Source organism: Triturus cristatus, chromosome 11 (genome assembly GCF_964204655.1).
Source record: "Triturus cristatus chromosome 11, aTriCri1.1, whole genome shotgun sequence".
In the NCBI taxonomy this organism is placed as follows: domain Eukaryota; kingdom Metazoa; phylum Chordata; class Amphibia; order Caudata; family Salamandridae; genus Triturus; species Triturus cristatus.
The window spans coordinates 82,273,123-82,289,848 of record NC_140594.1 but is presented as its reverse complement, the minus strand read 5'-3'; the positions used below and the strand labels follow the sequence as shown (position 1 = coordinate 82,289,848).

Sequence of the window (16,726 nt, the reverse complement as noted above, 5' to 3'; positions counted from 1 at the left end):
ATGTGACCATCATGCTGTGAAACGACCAGCTATTTTTCTAGCATACAACAAAAATAAACTGTGCTGATATTTCAGCATATATGTGTGGAGAAGTGTGGCTCAATGATTAGAGCGGCAGACCCTGATGCAGAGGTCTAGCCCGGGTCCAGGGTTCAATTCCCTGCCTCGGCGGGTCTTGGGCTCAAAATTCCACGGACCTGATAATTCTCGCCTCGGTGCCATTCCAATCATGGAGTCCCACTCTGCAACTCTGGGCAATAGCTTGCTTAATCTCCACAACGGCCCCCACAACGCTAAGGATGCCTGGCCTCCACCTTGGGGGTGCCCAGGAGTGGACGCCTCACAGGGAAAGCCAGGATGGGTTCCACAGCGGTATTCGTACAAGCGCCTTGAGACCCTTGCGGGTGAGTAGAGCGCTATACAAGTATCAATTTACAATTTATATCAGAATTCGGAAAGTGCAAATTACGTTTATTTCTTTGTAATTCTGAAAGGTAGGAAACAAATATTTGAATACCATCAAATATACATCAATGCACTAGGTGCTGACATATTATCATTTCTGTACAGTAAAACTGTATATCTGTGCAAATGTAATAGTCATTTTAATTGGAAATGTGTTGTCTGTAATGGTGGTGTGCTACCAGACCTTGAAAACTCCACTCTACGCCACTCTAGCCACTCCACACTGCCCCACTCCACTCTAGCCTCTCCACTCTACACCACTCCATTCTACGACATGCCACTCCACGCCCATCCACTCGTCCCAATCTACCCTACTCCACCCCAATCTAGCCCACGACACCCCAATCTACCACACTTCCCCAATCTATCCCACTCCAATCGTTCCCCGTCCACCCAATTCGACCCCCCTCCACCCAAATCGACCCCCCTCCACCCAAATCTATCCCACTCTAGGTCAGTCTACCACACTCCACTTTAGTCTACCCCATTCTAGCCTTCTCCGCTCTACCCCAATTTACCCCACTCCACTCTAACCCACTCCAACCCATTTCACCCCACCCCACTCCAGTCTACCCCACCACTGTCTACCCCACTCAATCTGCCCCACCCTATCCCACTCCATTGTACACCACTACAATCTACCCCACTGCAGACCATTCTACTCCAATCCACCCAATTCAAGCCCACTTCACCCCTCTCTACCTCACCCTTCTTTACTCCTTCCAATTCACCCTGCTCTAATCTATCCCACTCCAATCTACCCCGCCCCACTCACCTCACCTTCACTCTACCCCAATCCATTCCAATCTACCACACTCCAATCTACTCAATCCTCCCAATCTACCCTACTCCACTCACTCCACTTCACCTTAATCTACCGACTCCAATCTACCCCACTCCTCAAACTTCCCCACCCCAATGTACCCTTTTCCAGTGTACCCCACTCCAATCTACTCCAATCCACTCTCCCACAATCTACCCCACTCCACCACACGCTACCCCAGTCCACTCAAATCTACTCCACTCCACTTCGATCTACCCCAGTCTACCACACTCCACTCTAACCCACTCCAGCCCCCCACCCCAATCTACCCTACCCCAACCCACCCCACTCCGATCTATCCCTAATGTACCCCACTATACCCCAATATAGCCTTCTCCACTCTACCTTAATCTACTCCCACTCCACTCTACCCACTCAAATCTACCCCACTCCAACCCAATACACTACAATCCACTCAACTGAAGCCCATTCCACCCGCTACACTACCCTTCTTTACCTCTTCCCAATCCAATTTACCCTGCTTCAATCTATCCCACTCCAATCTACCCCACCCCACTCAACACTACCTCACTTCACTCTGCCCCACTAAATTCCAATCTACCACACTCCAATCTACCCAATCCACCCCAATCCACCCTACATCCACCCTACATCCAATCTACTCCACTCCACATTACCGCAATCTGCTGACTCCAATCTACTCCACTCCTCCTCAAACTACCCCACTCCACTCTACCCCTTTCCAGTGTACCCCACTCCACCCTGATCTACCCCTTTCCAGTGTACCCCACTCCACTCTACCACAATCCACTTCACTCCACCACCCTCTACCCCAGTCCACTCACATCTACTACACTCTACTCGATCTACCTCAATCTACCACATTCCACTCTACCTCACCCCAATCTACCCCACTCCTCTCCAATCCGCCACACTCCGATCTACCCCAGTGTACCCCTCTACACTGTACCCCAATCTAGCCTTCTCCACTTCACCTCAGTCGACTCCATCTACTCCCACTCCATACCAATGTACCCCACTCAACTCAAATATACCTCATCCCAGTCTACCCCACTCCAGTATACCCCATTCCACTCTGCAGTACCACACTCCAATGTACACCACTCCAATCTACCCCACTTTACCACAATCTACTCCAGTTTACCCCAATTCAACCCTCTCTATCCAGCCCCACTCCAATTTATCCCACTCCAATCTATCCCACTCCAATCTACCCCACCCCAATAAACTCTGCCTCACTCCACTCCATTTCAATCCACCACACTCCATTCCACCCAATCTACTCCACTCCAATCTACCCCACTCTACTCCAATCTACCCCAATCTACTCCAATCCTACCCCACTCTACTCCAAACGGATGTATGACGTTACAACGCACACTTTTACAACGCATGCACTTACAACGCATTTTTTACAACGCATAATCCATTACAACGCATGACATTACAACGCATGACACTACAACGCATTTTTAAAAAATACCTTTACAACGCATTTCCATTACAACGCATACTACCTTTACAACGCATACCATTACAACGCATAATATTAAATTACATTTAAGGTAAGTATTAGATAGTATAGGGGTAAAAGTTACTTTTCTAACTCCAGGGGGTGCAACAGTAGGGTAAGTGTTGGATAGTATAGGGGTAAAAATTACTTTTCTAACTCCAGGGGGTGCAACAGTGGGGTAAGTGTTGGATAGTATAGGGGTAAAAATTACTATTCTAACTCCAGGGGGTGCAACAGTAGGGTAAGTGTTGGATAGTATAGGGGTAAAAATTACTATTCTAACTCCAGGGGGTGCAACAGTAGGGTAAGTGTTGGATAGTATAGGGGTAAAAATTACTATTCTAACTCCAGGGGGTGCAACAGTAGGGTAAGTGTTGGATAGTATAGGGGTAAAAATTACTATTCTAACTCCAGGGGGTGCAACAGTAGGGTAAGTGTTGGATAGTATAGGGGTAAAAATTACTATTCTAACTCCAGGGGGTGCATCAGTAGGGTAAGTGTTGGATAGTATAGGGGTAAAAATTACTATTCTAACTCCAAGGGGTGCAATAGTAGGGTAAGTGTTGGATAGTGTAGTGTAATATTATGCGTTGTAATGGTATGCGTTGTAATGGTAGTATGCGTTGTAATGGAATGCGTTGTAAAGGTAGTTTTTAAAAATGCGTTGTAGTGTCATGCGTTGTAATGTCATGCGTTGTAATGGATTATGCGTTGTAAAAAATGCGTTGTAAATGTAGTGCGTTGTAAAAGTTGCGTTGTAAAGGTTGTTCCCCCTCCAAACTACCCCACTCCAGTCTGCCCCAATCCACTTCACCCCAATCGTCCCCACTTCATTCTATCCCAATCCACTCCATTCTATCCCAATCTGCACCACTCTACTCTACCCCAATCTGCACCACTCTGCTCTACCCCAATTTACACCACTCCAATCTACCCCAGTCTGCTCAAATCTATCCCAATCCACTCCACTCAGTCTACCACAAACAGCCCTACTCCAGTCTATCCCAATCCACTCCGCTCCATCCATCCTAGCCTACCACAAAAAACGCTACTCCAGTCTATCCCAATCCACTCTGCTCCATCCATCCTAGCCTAACCTTCTCCAATCTACCTCACGCTAGTCCACTCCACTCCAATCTACCACAATCAACCCTACTTGTATTCACCTGACCCCACTCCATTCTACCTGACCGCACTCCAATATACCCCAATCCAATATATCCTACTCCAATCTACCCCGCCCTGCTCTAATCTACCCCGCCCTGCTCGAATCTACAGCGCCCTGCTCTAATATGCCCCGCTCTGCTCTAATCTGCCCCACTCTGCTCTAATCTGCCCCACTCTGCTCTAATCTATGCCACTTGCCTATAATCCAAGCCACTCCACTTTACCCCACTCCAATCTTTCACAGTCTACCCCACTCCACTTGATTTACCATTATCTCCCCCTCTGTAGTCTACCACAGTTTATCCCAATTTACCCCTCTCCACTCCAATCTGCCTCACTGTAATCCACTGAATCTACTCCACCCTACCCCAATCTACACCACTCCACTCTCCCAAAATCTACCCTACTCCACTCCAACCTACTCCACTCTACCCAACTCCAATCTAACTCACTCCACTCCAGTCTAACTCATGCCACCCCAATCTACCGAACCGCAGTTTACCCCGTTCCACTCTACTCCAATCCGCCCCACTCCAGTCTACCCCAATCTAACAAAATCTACACCACTCCACCCTATCCCAATCTACCCCGTTCCACTCTACTCCAATCTACCCCACTCTACTCCAGTCTACCCCAATCCACCCGTCTACATCAATCCACCATACTTTTCCCAACTCAAATCTACCCCACTCTGCCCACTCCAGTCTATGCCACTCCACTTTACCCTACTCTGCACTAATATACCACAATCCACTCCATTGCACCGCAATCTACCCCATTCCAATCTACTCCACTCCAATCTATCCCACTTCACTCTAATCTACCCGACTCCTGTCTACCCCTCCCCACCCCAATCTTCCCCAATCTAGACTTCTTCACCCAATTTACTCCACTCAACCCCACCCCACACCTCCCTACTACAATCTGCCCCACTCCAGTCTACCACACTCCACCCCAATCTACCACACTCCACCCCAATCTTCCCCACTCCATCCTAACCTACCTGACTCCAACCCACTCCACACCAATCTACCTCAATCCACCCCACTTCTCCAGTTTACCCCACTCCACTCCACCTTATACTAAGCGAGTCTGATCTACTCCAATCTACCATAACCTACCTCAGTCCACTACAGTCTACCCCACTCCATTCTAATCTACCCCCTCAACCCCATTCTACCCCCTCCACTTGTCTACCCCAATCTACCCCACTTTCTTTACCTACTCCACTCTACCCTAATCTTTCCGACCCCAATCTGTCCCACTCCACTCTACCCCACCTCAATCCAATCTACCCCACCTCACACCAATCTACCCCAAACCACCCCAATATATCCCAACTCAAACCGGACACTCTAGTCTACCCCCCTTCAATCTACCCCAACCCACGTCACTCTACCCCACTCCAAACTACCTGACGCAACTCTAACCTACCCCACTCCACTCTACCACACTCCACCCCAGTCTACTCCAATCCACTCCGCTCCACCACACTCTACCTCAGTCCACTCACATCTACTCCACTCTACTTCAATCTACCCCAATCTACCACACTCCACTCTACCCCACCCCAATCTACCCCACTCCTCTCCAATCCGCCACACTCCGATCTACCCCAGTGCACCCCTCTCCACTGTACCACAATCTAGCCTTCTCCACTTCACCTCAGTCTCCTCCATCTACTCCCACTCCATTCCAATGTACCCCACTCAACTCAAATCTACCTCATTCCAGTCTACCCCACTCCAGTATACCCCATTCCACTCTGTAGTACCACACTCCAATGTACACCACTCCAATCTACCCCACTTTACCACAATCTACTCCAGTTTTCCCCAATCCAACCCTCTCTATCCAGCCCACTCCAATTTATCCCACTCCAATCTATCCCACTTCAATCTACCCCACCCCAATAAACTCTGCCTCACTCCACTCCATTCCAATCTACCACACTCCATTCCACCCAATCTACTCCACTCCAATCTACCCCACTCTACTCCTGTCTAACCCACTCTACTCCAATCTACTCCAATCCTACCCCACTCTATTCCAAACTACCCCACTCCAGTCTGCTCCAATCCACCCCACCCCAATCGGCCCCACTCCATTCTATCCCAATCTACCTCACTCTACTCTACCCCAATCTACCCCACTCTACTCTACCCTAATCTACACCACTCCAATCTACCCCAGTCTGCTTAAATCTATCCCAATCCACTCAGTCTACCACAAACAACCCTACTCCAGTCTAACCCAATCCACTCTGCTCCATCCATCCTAGCCTAACCTTCTCCAATCTACCTCATTCTAGTCTACTCCACTCCAATCTACCACAATCGACCCTACTCGAATTCACGTGACCCTGCTCCAATCTACCCCGCCCGGCTCCAATCTACCCCGCCCGGCTCCAATCTACCCCGCCCGGCTCCAATCTACCCCGCCCGGCTCCAATCTACCCCGCCCGGCTCCAATCTACCCCGCCCGGCTCCAATCTACCCCGCCCGGCTCCAATCTACCCCGCCCGGCTCCAATCTACCCCGCCCTGCTCCAATCTACCCCGCCCTGCTCCAATCTACCCCGCCCTGCTCCAATCTACCCCGCCCTGCTCCAATCTACCCCGCCCTGCTCCAATCTGCCCTGCTCCGATCTGCCCCGCCCTGCTCTGATCTGCCCCGCCCTGCTCTGATCTGCCCCGCCCTGCTCTGATCTGCCCCGCCCTGCTCTGATCTGCCCCGCCCTGCTCTGATCTGCCCCGCCCTGCTCTCATCTGCCCCGCCCTGCTCTCATCTGCCCCGCCCTGCTCTCATCTGCCCCGCCCTGCTCTCATCTGCCCCGCTCTGATCCGCCCCGCCCTGATCCGCCCCGCCCTGCTCTGATCCGCCCCGCCCTGCTCTGATCCGCCCCGCCCTGCTCTGATCCGCCCCGCTCTGCTCTAATCCGCCCCACTCTGCTCTAATCTATGCCACTTGCCTATAATCCAAGCCACTCCACTCTCCACTTTACCCCACTCCAATCTTTCACAGTCTACCCCACTCCACTTGATTTACCATAATCTACTTCACTGTAGTCTACCGCATTTAATCCCAATTCACCCCTCTCCACTCCAATCTGCCTAACTGTAATCCACAGAATCTACTCCACCCTACCCCAATCTACACCACTCCACTCTCCCAAAATCTACCCTACTCCACTCTACCCAACTCCAATCTACCCCAATCTAACTCACTCCACTCCAGTCTAACTCATGCCACCCCAATCTACCCCAATCCACTATACCTCAGTCTACCCCGTTCCACTCTACTCCAATCCGCCCCACTCCAGTCTACCCCAATCTAACAAAATCAACCCCAATCTACACCACTCCACTCTATCCCAATCTACCCCGTTCCACTCTACTACAATCTACCCCACTCTACTCCAGTCTACACCACTCCACCCCAATATACCCCACTCCACACCAGTCCACCCCAATCCACCCCATTCTACATCAATCCTCTATACTCTTCCCAACTCAAATCTACCCCACTCTACTCTACCCTACTCCACCTTACCCTACTCTGCACTAATATACCACAATCCACTCCATTGCACCCCATTCCAATCTACTCCTCTCCAATCTATTCCACTTCACCCTACCCCACTCCACTCTAATCTACCTTACTCCTGTCCACCCCTCCCTACCCCACTCAAATCTTCCCCATCTAGATTTCTTCACCCAATTTACTCCACTCAACCCCACCCACCCCTCCCTACTACAATCTACCCCACTCCAGTCTACCACACTCCACCCCAATCTACCACATCCACCCCAATCTTCCCCACTCCATCCTAACCTACCTGACTCCAACCCACTCCACTCCAATATATCCCACTCCACCCACACCAATCTACCTCAATCCACCCCACTCCCCCAGTTTACCCCACTCCACCTTATACTAAGCGAGTCTGATCTACTCCAATCTACCCTAACCTACCTCAGTCCACTACAGTCTACCCCACTCCATTCTAATCTACCCCCTCAACCCCATTTTACCCCCTCCACTTGTCTACCCCAATCTACCCCACTTTCTTTACCTACTCCACTCTACCCTAATCTTTCCGACCACAATCTGCCCCACTCCACTCTACCCCACCTCACTCCAACCTACCCCACCTCGGACCAATCTACCCCAAACCACCCCAATATACCCCAACTCAAACCGGACACTCTAGTCTACCCCCTTCAAACTATCCCAACCCACGTCACTCTACCCCACTCCAAACTACCTCACACAACTCTAATCTACCCCTCTCCAATCTATCCCACCCCACTAACATGTAGCCACGCTGAACAGCAGCCACTATGGTGTACAATATGGGCAAAACATATTGCCGAAGCCAATAGCTCTCGCGTAGGCGAGACCTACTAGCTTTGCCAGTCCTTTTTCACTAAAGCAGGGTGTGAAACAATCTTTCAAACTGAAATATTCAATTATATAGTTCCCTGTTAGAAATATTTTATTGGGGACAGAAGTCTATTTCAGAAATATCTGTGATCCAGATTCCATTAAAGACCACAAGGTGTCGTGCGAGTTTGTGCTTACCTCACCTCACCTCCCATTTGTTTTTATTTTATTTTATTTTCTATAGAGCTCGAATGCCCTGAGGCGTCTTGGCGCTGCTTATACGACAGACTATTGCTGGTTAGTGGTGACCTACAGATGATTTTCAAAGAGCCAGGTTTTCAATAATTTCTTGAAGGAAATTAACTTGGGGCTATTTTTTAAAATTAAAAGTAGCATGTTCCGTAGCTTGGCTGTTCCTGCTATGAAACTCCTCCCTCCCCAATGCGCTCTCTTAGTTCTGGGGATCACCAAAAGCTTGTCAGCAGATGATCGAATATCTAATGTACCCATTTGAAATAAACTGTTCTCCTCGTGACTACCCTACTATACTGCAACCCCTGTCCCTCCCCTAATCTCTGCTAATATCCCCTCTAAAATTCTTGCATCTTACGCAGATCAGTCAATACCTACAGTTTAAAGTGCTAACCTTCTGGTGGCATCACAGATGATTTTAACAAACTGTTAGACTAGGGTGAAGTTGCCTAAGAAGGGAGGGCAGAACCTCTACACTCATTGTGGATTGGCTAACACAGGGCCCTTCAAAATGATAAGTACCCTATGGAGTGATGTATCTAACATTAGCATTGGGATTGTCGGTGAACAAGTGTAAGTCCTAGCCACTCGCTGATCATCAGACCAGAAGTCAGCAGAAGGAGAGGGTTGGTGAAACTATCTATAGAGGATATCTTTTCAGTCCTGAGCAATTTTCAAATGTTCTCGGCTTAAACATTATGTGTATATACATATATATGTGTGTGTTTTTAAACTTTGCTGTGTAAAGCAAGCAACATGCACACTAAAATAGCATGTGACCCAGTTACACCGCAGTTAAGATTGTACACTTGAACTGTCTGTCCCAGCCGAGTACACCCCTTGTAATTTCCCTCCTCACGTCGCCGTCCCAGGGTGACGTCGCTAAAGTAAATTTTAAGAAAGCTCTTCTCCCTTCTTCCCTAAACCGTAGTGCTCTGTCACTTTACCCCATCATCTGTCAAACTTTTTTAGTCAGCCTCTGCAGGTGTGACCAACCTCACTGCCTCCATAGGCATATCCATGCCCCTGAGCCACTGCTTAGTTGGTAATTGTGACATCCCACAGCCTTGCAATATCCCTTTTTCCTTGCATGAATCCTAACGGACAAAACAGGAGATGAGTGGGGGTACGGTCAACATCGCATAGACTCCCAGTAGGATAAACTGTGGCGTTGCGGGCTGGCCACGTCTAAGATACCTTCTATTTCTTTGCCAATAGTAGCCCAGTATCTGAATATAAGGGGGCAATCCCAGAGAGTGTGCAGAAATGTGCCCTCACTCGCCTGCATCGCAAATATTGTGGGTTTGGGGCCCTAACTATTTGATACAGTCGGCTTCTATTGTAATAGGTATTATGTAAGATTTTCAGCTGTATTAGCCTCAGTTTGTACTTGATGGCCACTTCTTTAATATGCAGCTGCCGCCAGTCCACATTTTCCATGGGTCCTATGTCTCTTTCACAGATTGCCCTACGTTTTTTGAGTGTGTCTGGTTTTTTATTTATTATAGTGTGATATGATTGGGAGACCATTTTACTGGTTAGTTCTTCTCCCAGAATCCTATTTTCCAAAGGACTACTAATAGTTACCAACTTCTAATCTATGTGTTGGCGCAGTTGCAGGAACCTATATTTCTGTGTGGGGCTTAGGTCATGTTCTTATTGTTGGTCTTCAAAAACACTTCACCCCTTCCACGTCTGCTATGTCACCGGTAATGCCAACATCCAATGATATCACATTGGAGAAACCCAGACAACTTACTGTCCTGTTTTAAAATATCCCTTTCCACAGTAGTGTCTGCCTGGTCATCCTCCCCGCCAGCCTAGGTGTCTAGTTGCCTTGTCTCAGGCCCAAAGCGTTGCCTGAGTGGGACACAACAAACGCTGCCCGCTTTTTAAAAAACAAAATAAATATAATGTGTGTATATGCCCTCTTCCAACCCAAGCCACTCCAGTCTTGTTGCTGGGTCAAGTCTCTGAGCAAACCCCCATTCAATAATAGTCTGTTGCTGTGTTGCTCACCAGTGCGCCCTAACATCATACCACCATTATAAACCATCCAGAGTAAAGACTGCTATCTGGGGTATGCCCCATCGGTATCCGCCTGATAGCCTTGTATGACCATATCTAGATTTCTGTCCAGGAACAGTGTCTTGTCTAGACTTGTTTCCACCCAAGGGTTTCGAAACCCCGCCTTCCCCAGACAGAGACCGCCGTAGGAGTCACCTGGGATGTCCCATGTGCCTAGGGCGTAAAGTGTTGATTTCCCCCAGTTTATCCTATTTCCGGAATAGTTTTTAAAAGACTGGAATACTGACAAAGCTGATGGAATGGCCATCCTTAGGTCGGGGAGATACAATAGAATATTACCCGCATATTGCAAATATTTTTCCAGTTGGCCCAGGATGTCAGAGAAAACTGTGATAATCGCTCTCAACCTCACTCAGCACGGCAGAGGTTCTATACAGAGGGTGAAGAGGAGAGGAAACAAGGGACTCCCTGCCTAGTGCTACATTCTAAGGGGAATGTGGCAGACATAAACCGATAAATATTAACCGCTCAGTGGTGTCTCGTATAACAGTGCTGCCCAGTTGCAAAATCGGGGGCCAAACCCAAATGCGGTTAGCGTCTGGTGGAGGTATGTCCAGTTATGGAATCAAACGCTTTTTCTGCGTCCAGGGATAATATGGAACAAAGACCATTCAGGTTACCCCTTCCTTCAGTGTAGGAGACCTCTGATCCCCTAGCTTTGGCAAGAAGGCACGATTGGGTGCAAAGTTTCCAGAATTACCTCATCCACAGTGACAGGGGCCACCATGCGTTAAAGCTGCATCCCCTTCAATTTTGCAGTCTTTCGTCTTTGACCAGGTTGGATTTCGATGAAGCACACTCAAAGTGCTATCACTTTTCCTCAAGAATTTACCTGAACAAAATTAGGGAACTATTTTTTCAGTCCCGTAGTGCAAAAAGATATTGCTACTGTTCCTTTGATGCAGTAAGTACATGGATTCCTCAAGCAGGTCCACCTTAGAATATTTCTTTTTGCCCCATGTGGGCAGACCTGTCTGGTATACAGATTTAAAATCAATGCTTATTGGCCATTCATTTGTCTATCCGTGCATCCTAGTCTTCTCCAGACAATAAGGGGATTTTTTACCATGAATGGCCAAATGTGGTGCCATGATATGTAGGTTACATGAGCGTTAATAAAAGGTGGATGCGGAGGGCAGGGTTTTGGTGAGCATGGTGTGGGGCAGAGATAGTAAAAGCTGTTTCCCTGTTTTTCATTAAGTCCAATAAAAAGATGTTTGAGGACTTTTGTGCCAGCAAGAGGTACTGGTGGGTGCAGGGGATTCCACCCTTAACATACATAATTTATTTTCAAGCCTTTTTAATGGAGGAGCATGAGCATTTATAGGTCAGATGTGACCAAGGTTAGGGGCAAGTGCAAGGAGCTTTGCAATTCTGTATATAATGGTATTTTAACTGTTGTTGCATATACGTTTTAAAAAAGATTGTGTTATAGATGGCTAGATTAATTTAAGTTTTCAAATTGTGAGCATCTCAGAGTTGTTTTTCACATGTTCAGTTCCCAAAGCACAACATATATTTGAATTGTATTCATTCAAATGTGTTGCCTCCCTCACTTTTGCATGGAATCCCTTTACAGATCCCCTGTTCATCATCCCCACCATTATGGAATTGGTAAGTGGGTTGATCAGGCTGTTAACTTAAGTATGCAGACTTGCTCACATATGGGAAATGTACACAGTTCTTCCTAGATTGATGTTTGTCTTGTTTGAGGTGAGACGCTTGCATGTGAAACTAAGGGCAAGTCTTGGAAGCTGGTATTTCTACTAGCCCTGACTTCAACTTGATGGAGCGTTAAGCTTTTCCAAAGTCAACATGCCATTGACCGACAACGCCCTCTTCCTCCCCCCCCCCCCTTCCCATATAAACTCTGCCCTCTGCTTTTTTCAAATATGTAAGTCTGTGAATGGCCCAGGGCTCTGAAAGGAAGGGCTGCTTAATTTTACCTGCAGTTCACCGGTTTTTATGGTTTTTATAGATTCAAATGTGATCTATCTTTCACCCCAGTGAGACAGGTAGCTGGCCGTTGCTGTACTGTGCTGTATGGGATTCAAGAAAGGCCGCCGGGAGCAGGACCTTAATTCCTCTCTGCCGTTCGGCTGAGTGTTAGAACCAAAATGTTGTGGGTGGCCTAAAAATGTATTCTTTATCTACTCTGTGAATTTGTTACGGATGGCTCCATCCTGATCCGTGGAAATGTTTGAAAACGTGGAACTCTTTAAGAGAACAATGCTTGAGAACTGTAGTTTTGCATAATTAGGTTTTCTATATCCATCCTTTCGTACCTTACCTCACAAATGTTCTTATATGTATAGAATATGTATCCTGAAGCTAGAGGCATCCATAAGGTACACACACTTCAGAAGTGTACCAATCGAATAAACGTTTCATAGGATGCACGCTTGGATTTGTGGGGAGCTTCTCATCACTTGTGGGTTATGCACATCATACATGGAAACTATGATACAACCTCATCCAGGCAAATGTGCCCTTGCAGAGACAGCAAGGCTGTATATTCGAACTGCGTGACGAGCAGACGTTCCATCAGTGATATTTTCACATCATAACATACAAATCCCCAAAGCATGCATACACCCTGCGCTTAACTTCAAAACACAGGGGCCATGTGCACATACAAGCACACAGATGCATGACTTGGATTGAACTTGAATACTTGCCTTCGATGCCCCCCTTTGGTTCGCTTGGAGATTCACAGAATGTCACACAAGATATATTTACAGGCAGTGAATCTATATGAGATAATTGACATAGCCCATGGATAGATCACACAAGTCACACTGCAGCTTCAGAAATAAAACCGCTGCACAGCATGCAGATTATTTCAAACATAATCCATCAATAATATTTCCGTATATCTTAAAAGCATGGAAGAGCACACGCCGGCTCCGTAAGTGGAGAAATCCTACTATTGTTCCAGCAGCCTTCATCTGGAGTGCATTGGCGCCTGCCTGGGTGTGCTGAAAAGCTGGCCTGGTGCCCGCATCTGGAGACCCCTGATGTACACAGATCTGAAGTCAACATGTGTTACATGGGATGAAGAGCACTTTGTCCAACTTCACAGACTCCAGAAAGTTTTACTGCATAAAATGCCAGATGTTAGGGTTCTGGCATTTCTAAATTTAACGGGCATCTTTCTAGGGTATGTGGCTAAGAGTTTATTCAGTGACTTTCATGAGAGTGACTGAGCTTGGGCACAGAAGCCAATTGTAGCTTCCTGATGGGCAGGATTCCTATCATTCATGGATAAAGCCGTGGGTGCATTCTTTTCCCTCTCAGGAGCCAATGATGATAGAACCCAGGAGACCATGAGCAGACTCCATGGCCTAGTCCTTTGAAGAAACAAAGCTGGGAGCTTCTCACTTCACAAACATTTATACCTTGGTGGCTTGCCACAGTTTTTTGTGTTTTATAAAGCTCCTGCATGTTTATTCGGCGCTCCTCAGTGAACTGAGAAATTAATCTTAGGTCTGCAGGTATAGCTTCGTAAATTCAAGGCACGATGTGTCTAAGTACGGTTGTCTCACTGGGTTAAGGTTACCTAGCTTTAATTGCATAGTATATACAGTATTGCGCTTATCTTCCTCTTCTAGCAGAGTTGCAGATGACAAAAACATGGTTTCCTGCTCCAGTGATCCTTCTCTTTGTCTCAATACAGAAAACATGGCTGACCTGGTGACCTTTGCTAGACAGAGAGGATGCTGGGACTTCTTCTGCCAAACCAACTTACTGGCCCTGATGAGCTGCCTCCCTGACAGCACTAACGAGGTAAACTACGTGTCATCTGCCAACAACAAATCCACTGCACAACTGTTAGCCCAATGCACAAGATGATGTTTTGATTTGCAAATCACAATTTACAAAAAGGCATTTTGCAAATTGGAAAGGTCTCTCCAAATTGCAAAATGGCTTTTGCACACCATTCCAATTTGCAAATCAGAGGGGGGCGTTAACCGGGCATTTTTATCATGAAATGCAATTGCTTTGACTCAGTGGTTTTCAACCCCAGTCAAAGTAGCAATCCACTGAAGGGTGTGTAACCAGTTTACATACTGCAAGTTTTTTTTAATGCAGTCGGCCAGCCTCAGGAAGGAGGGAGGGAGGGAGGGAGTAGTTTTAGCACCCAGGCAGCTCTCTCCTGATCTTGGTAAGCCAATGAGTTGATGGGTTTTACATTTTCTTTGTCACTATTCTAGATTCGAGAGTTAGCAGCCGAGCTGCTCCTCCGGTATTTCTCGCAGAGCTTCCCTGAGTCCCTGACGGTGTCCATGTTTGAGCATGCCCAGGAGGCGATGTACAACCCACGGGTGCAGGAGGCGGAGGCTGGGGCCGGGATGATGAAAATGGCAATGCAGTGGTACGTAGCATCTGTAGCAATTATCAGAGCTGTGCGAATGTGGAAACCTAAAAAACAAAATGCCGCTGTCACCTTCCCGCCAGAAAATAAATGGCCGCTCTCACCTTACCACCAGAAAACAAAGGTCCGCTCTCACCTTACCACCAGAAAACAAAGGGCCGCTCTCACCTTACCACCAGAAAACAAAGGGCCGCTATCACCTTACCACCAGAAAACAAAGGGCTGCTCTCATCTTACCACCAGAAAACAAAGGGCTGCTCTCACCTTCCCACCAGAAAACAAAGGGCCGCTTTCACCTTCCCACCAGAAAACAAAGGGCCGCTTTCACCTTCCCACCAGAAAACAAAGGGCCTCTTTCACCTTCCCACCAGAAAACAAAGGGCCGCTTTCACCTTCCCACCAGAAAACAAAGGGCCGCTCTCACCTTCCCACCAGAAAACAAACGGCCGCTCTCACCTTCCCACCAGAAAACAGTGCCGCTCTCACCTTCCCACCAGAAAACAAAGTGCAACTGTCACCTTCCCACCAGAAAACAAAGTGCCACTCTCACCTTACCACCAGTACAGAAAGGGTACATATTCACTTCCACCTGCTCCAGCAGTCTCTTTAACTCCCACTAGTGAGAGAGCCTTGGTGGAAGGGAGAAGGGGAAGGAGAGGTTGTTATGCTGTATTTTCTACCTCTGCCTAATGTTACTTGGATTGTTTACCTCAGGTTCCCATTTACAGGAAGAGTTCGTGGAGTGATCCCATTCTTTGGATCTTTTCATTTTGATGTTTAAGAAAAGTCTGCAACGACTTAGGCACTGCTTTTTCTATGAGGTCTAAGCTCAGGATGCAGCTGAGGACCCCAGAGGAAGGGATGGTTGTGCTGTAGGACATACTGTGGTGTGTACTATTCAGAACCCTTTGCCGATCCTTGCCGTAGTGGGGCTTTCTGGTTTCATGTCCGACCACACTGTTGACCTGACCGAGTTGCATTTCATACCTAGTTCTGCTAAAATCACATTAGCGCTAAAAAAGTATCTGTCTGAAGTCATGTTCCTACTTCACAAGCCTGCAGTCAGCAATAAAGCTCTGCAGAATGTGTGCCCACTGCAAAGATTTGTTTTTGTACCCGCTGCAGGTTGGATGTTTTCATCCTGGCACAGATGAACTGTATTGGAAGTTGATAAAGTTAGTACCAATGACTGGGCTCAAACGGCAACTACTGCACATTTATTTATTTATTTATTTATTCACATTTATAGAGCGCACTGTTACCCGGAGGTGTCCTGGCGCTAGTTAAGAGAGTGTGCACAAGCAGAGGGTTACTGTGTGAACAGCCAGGTCTTTAAAGCTTTCCTAAAAGACAGGAGGTCCGGTAGTTGTCTGAGGTTTAGTGGTAGCGCATTCCATGCCTTAGCCGCCCCTAGAGAGAAGCTCCTGCCTCCCCAGCGGGCTTTCCTGACTCTGGGGATGACTACCAGACTCTGCTCAGCTGATCTCAGAGGTCTTGTTGGTCTATGCCACTGAAAGAGTTGGGAGATACAGTGGGGACCTAGACCATGCAAGGCCTTAAAAGTTACGCAAAGTGATTTAAACATAATTCTTTTGCGAACTGGAAGCCAATGTAGCTTGGCCAGGTCCCGGGAAACCGAGGCGAATTTAGTAGTGCCTGTGATTAGTCGGGCTGCA

General features: G+C 47.6%; 1 protein-coding gene across 2 annotated transcripts in view; it reads left to right on the top strand.

Moving 5' to 3' along the window:
• LOC146783280 (tRNA (32-2'-O)-methyltransferase regulator THADA-like) overlaps positions 1-16,726 on the top strand; it is a 233,738-nt gene that overhangs the window by 59,700 nt on the left and 157,312 nt on the right. For both annotated transcript variants that reach the window (XM_085633313.1, XM_085633314.1), the window contains 2 exons: positions 14,352-14,461; positions 14,890-15,050. In XM_085633313.1, coding sequence (XP_085489439.1) covers positions 14,352-14,461; positions 14,890-15,050 — 271 coding nt within the window. The remainder of the gene's footprint in view (positions 1-14,351; positions 14,462-14,889; positions 15,051-16,726) is intronic.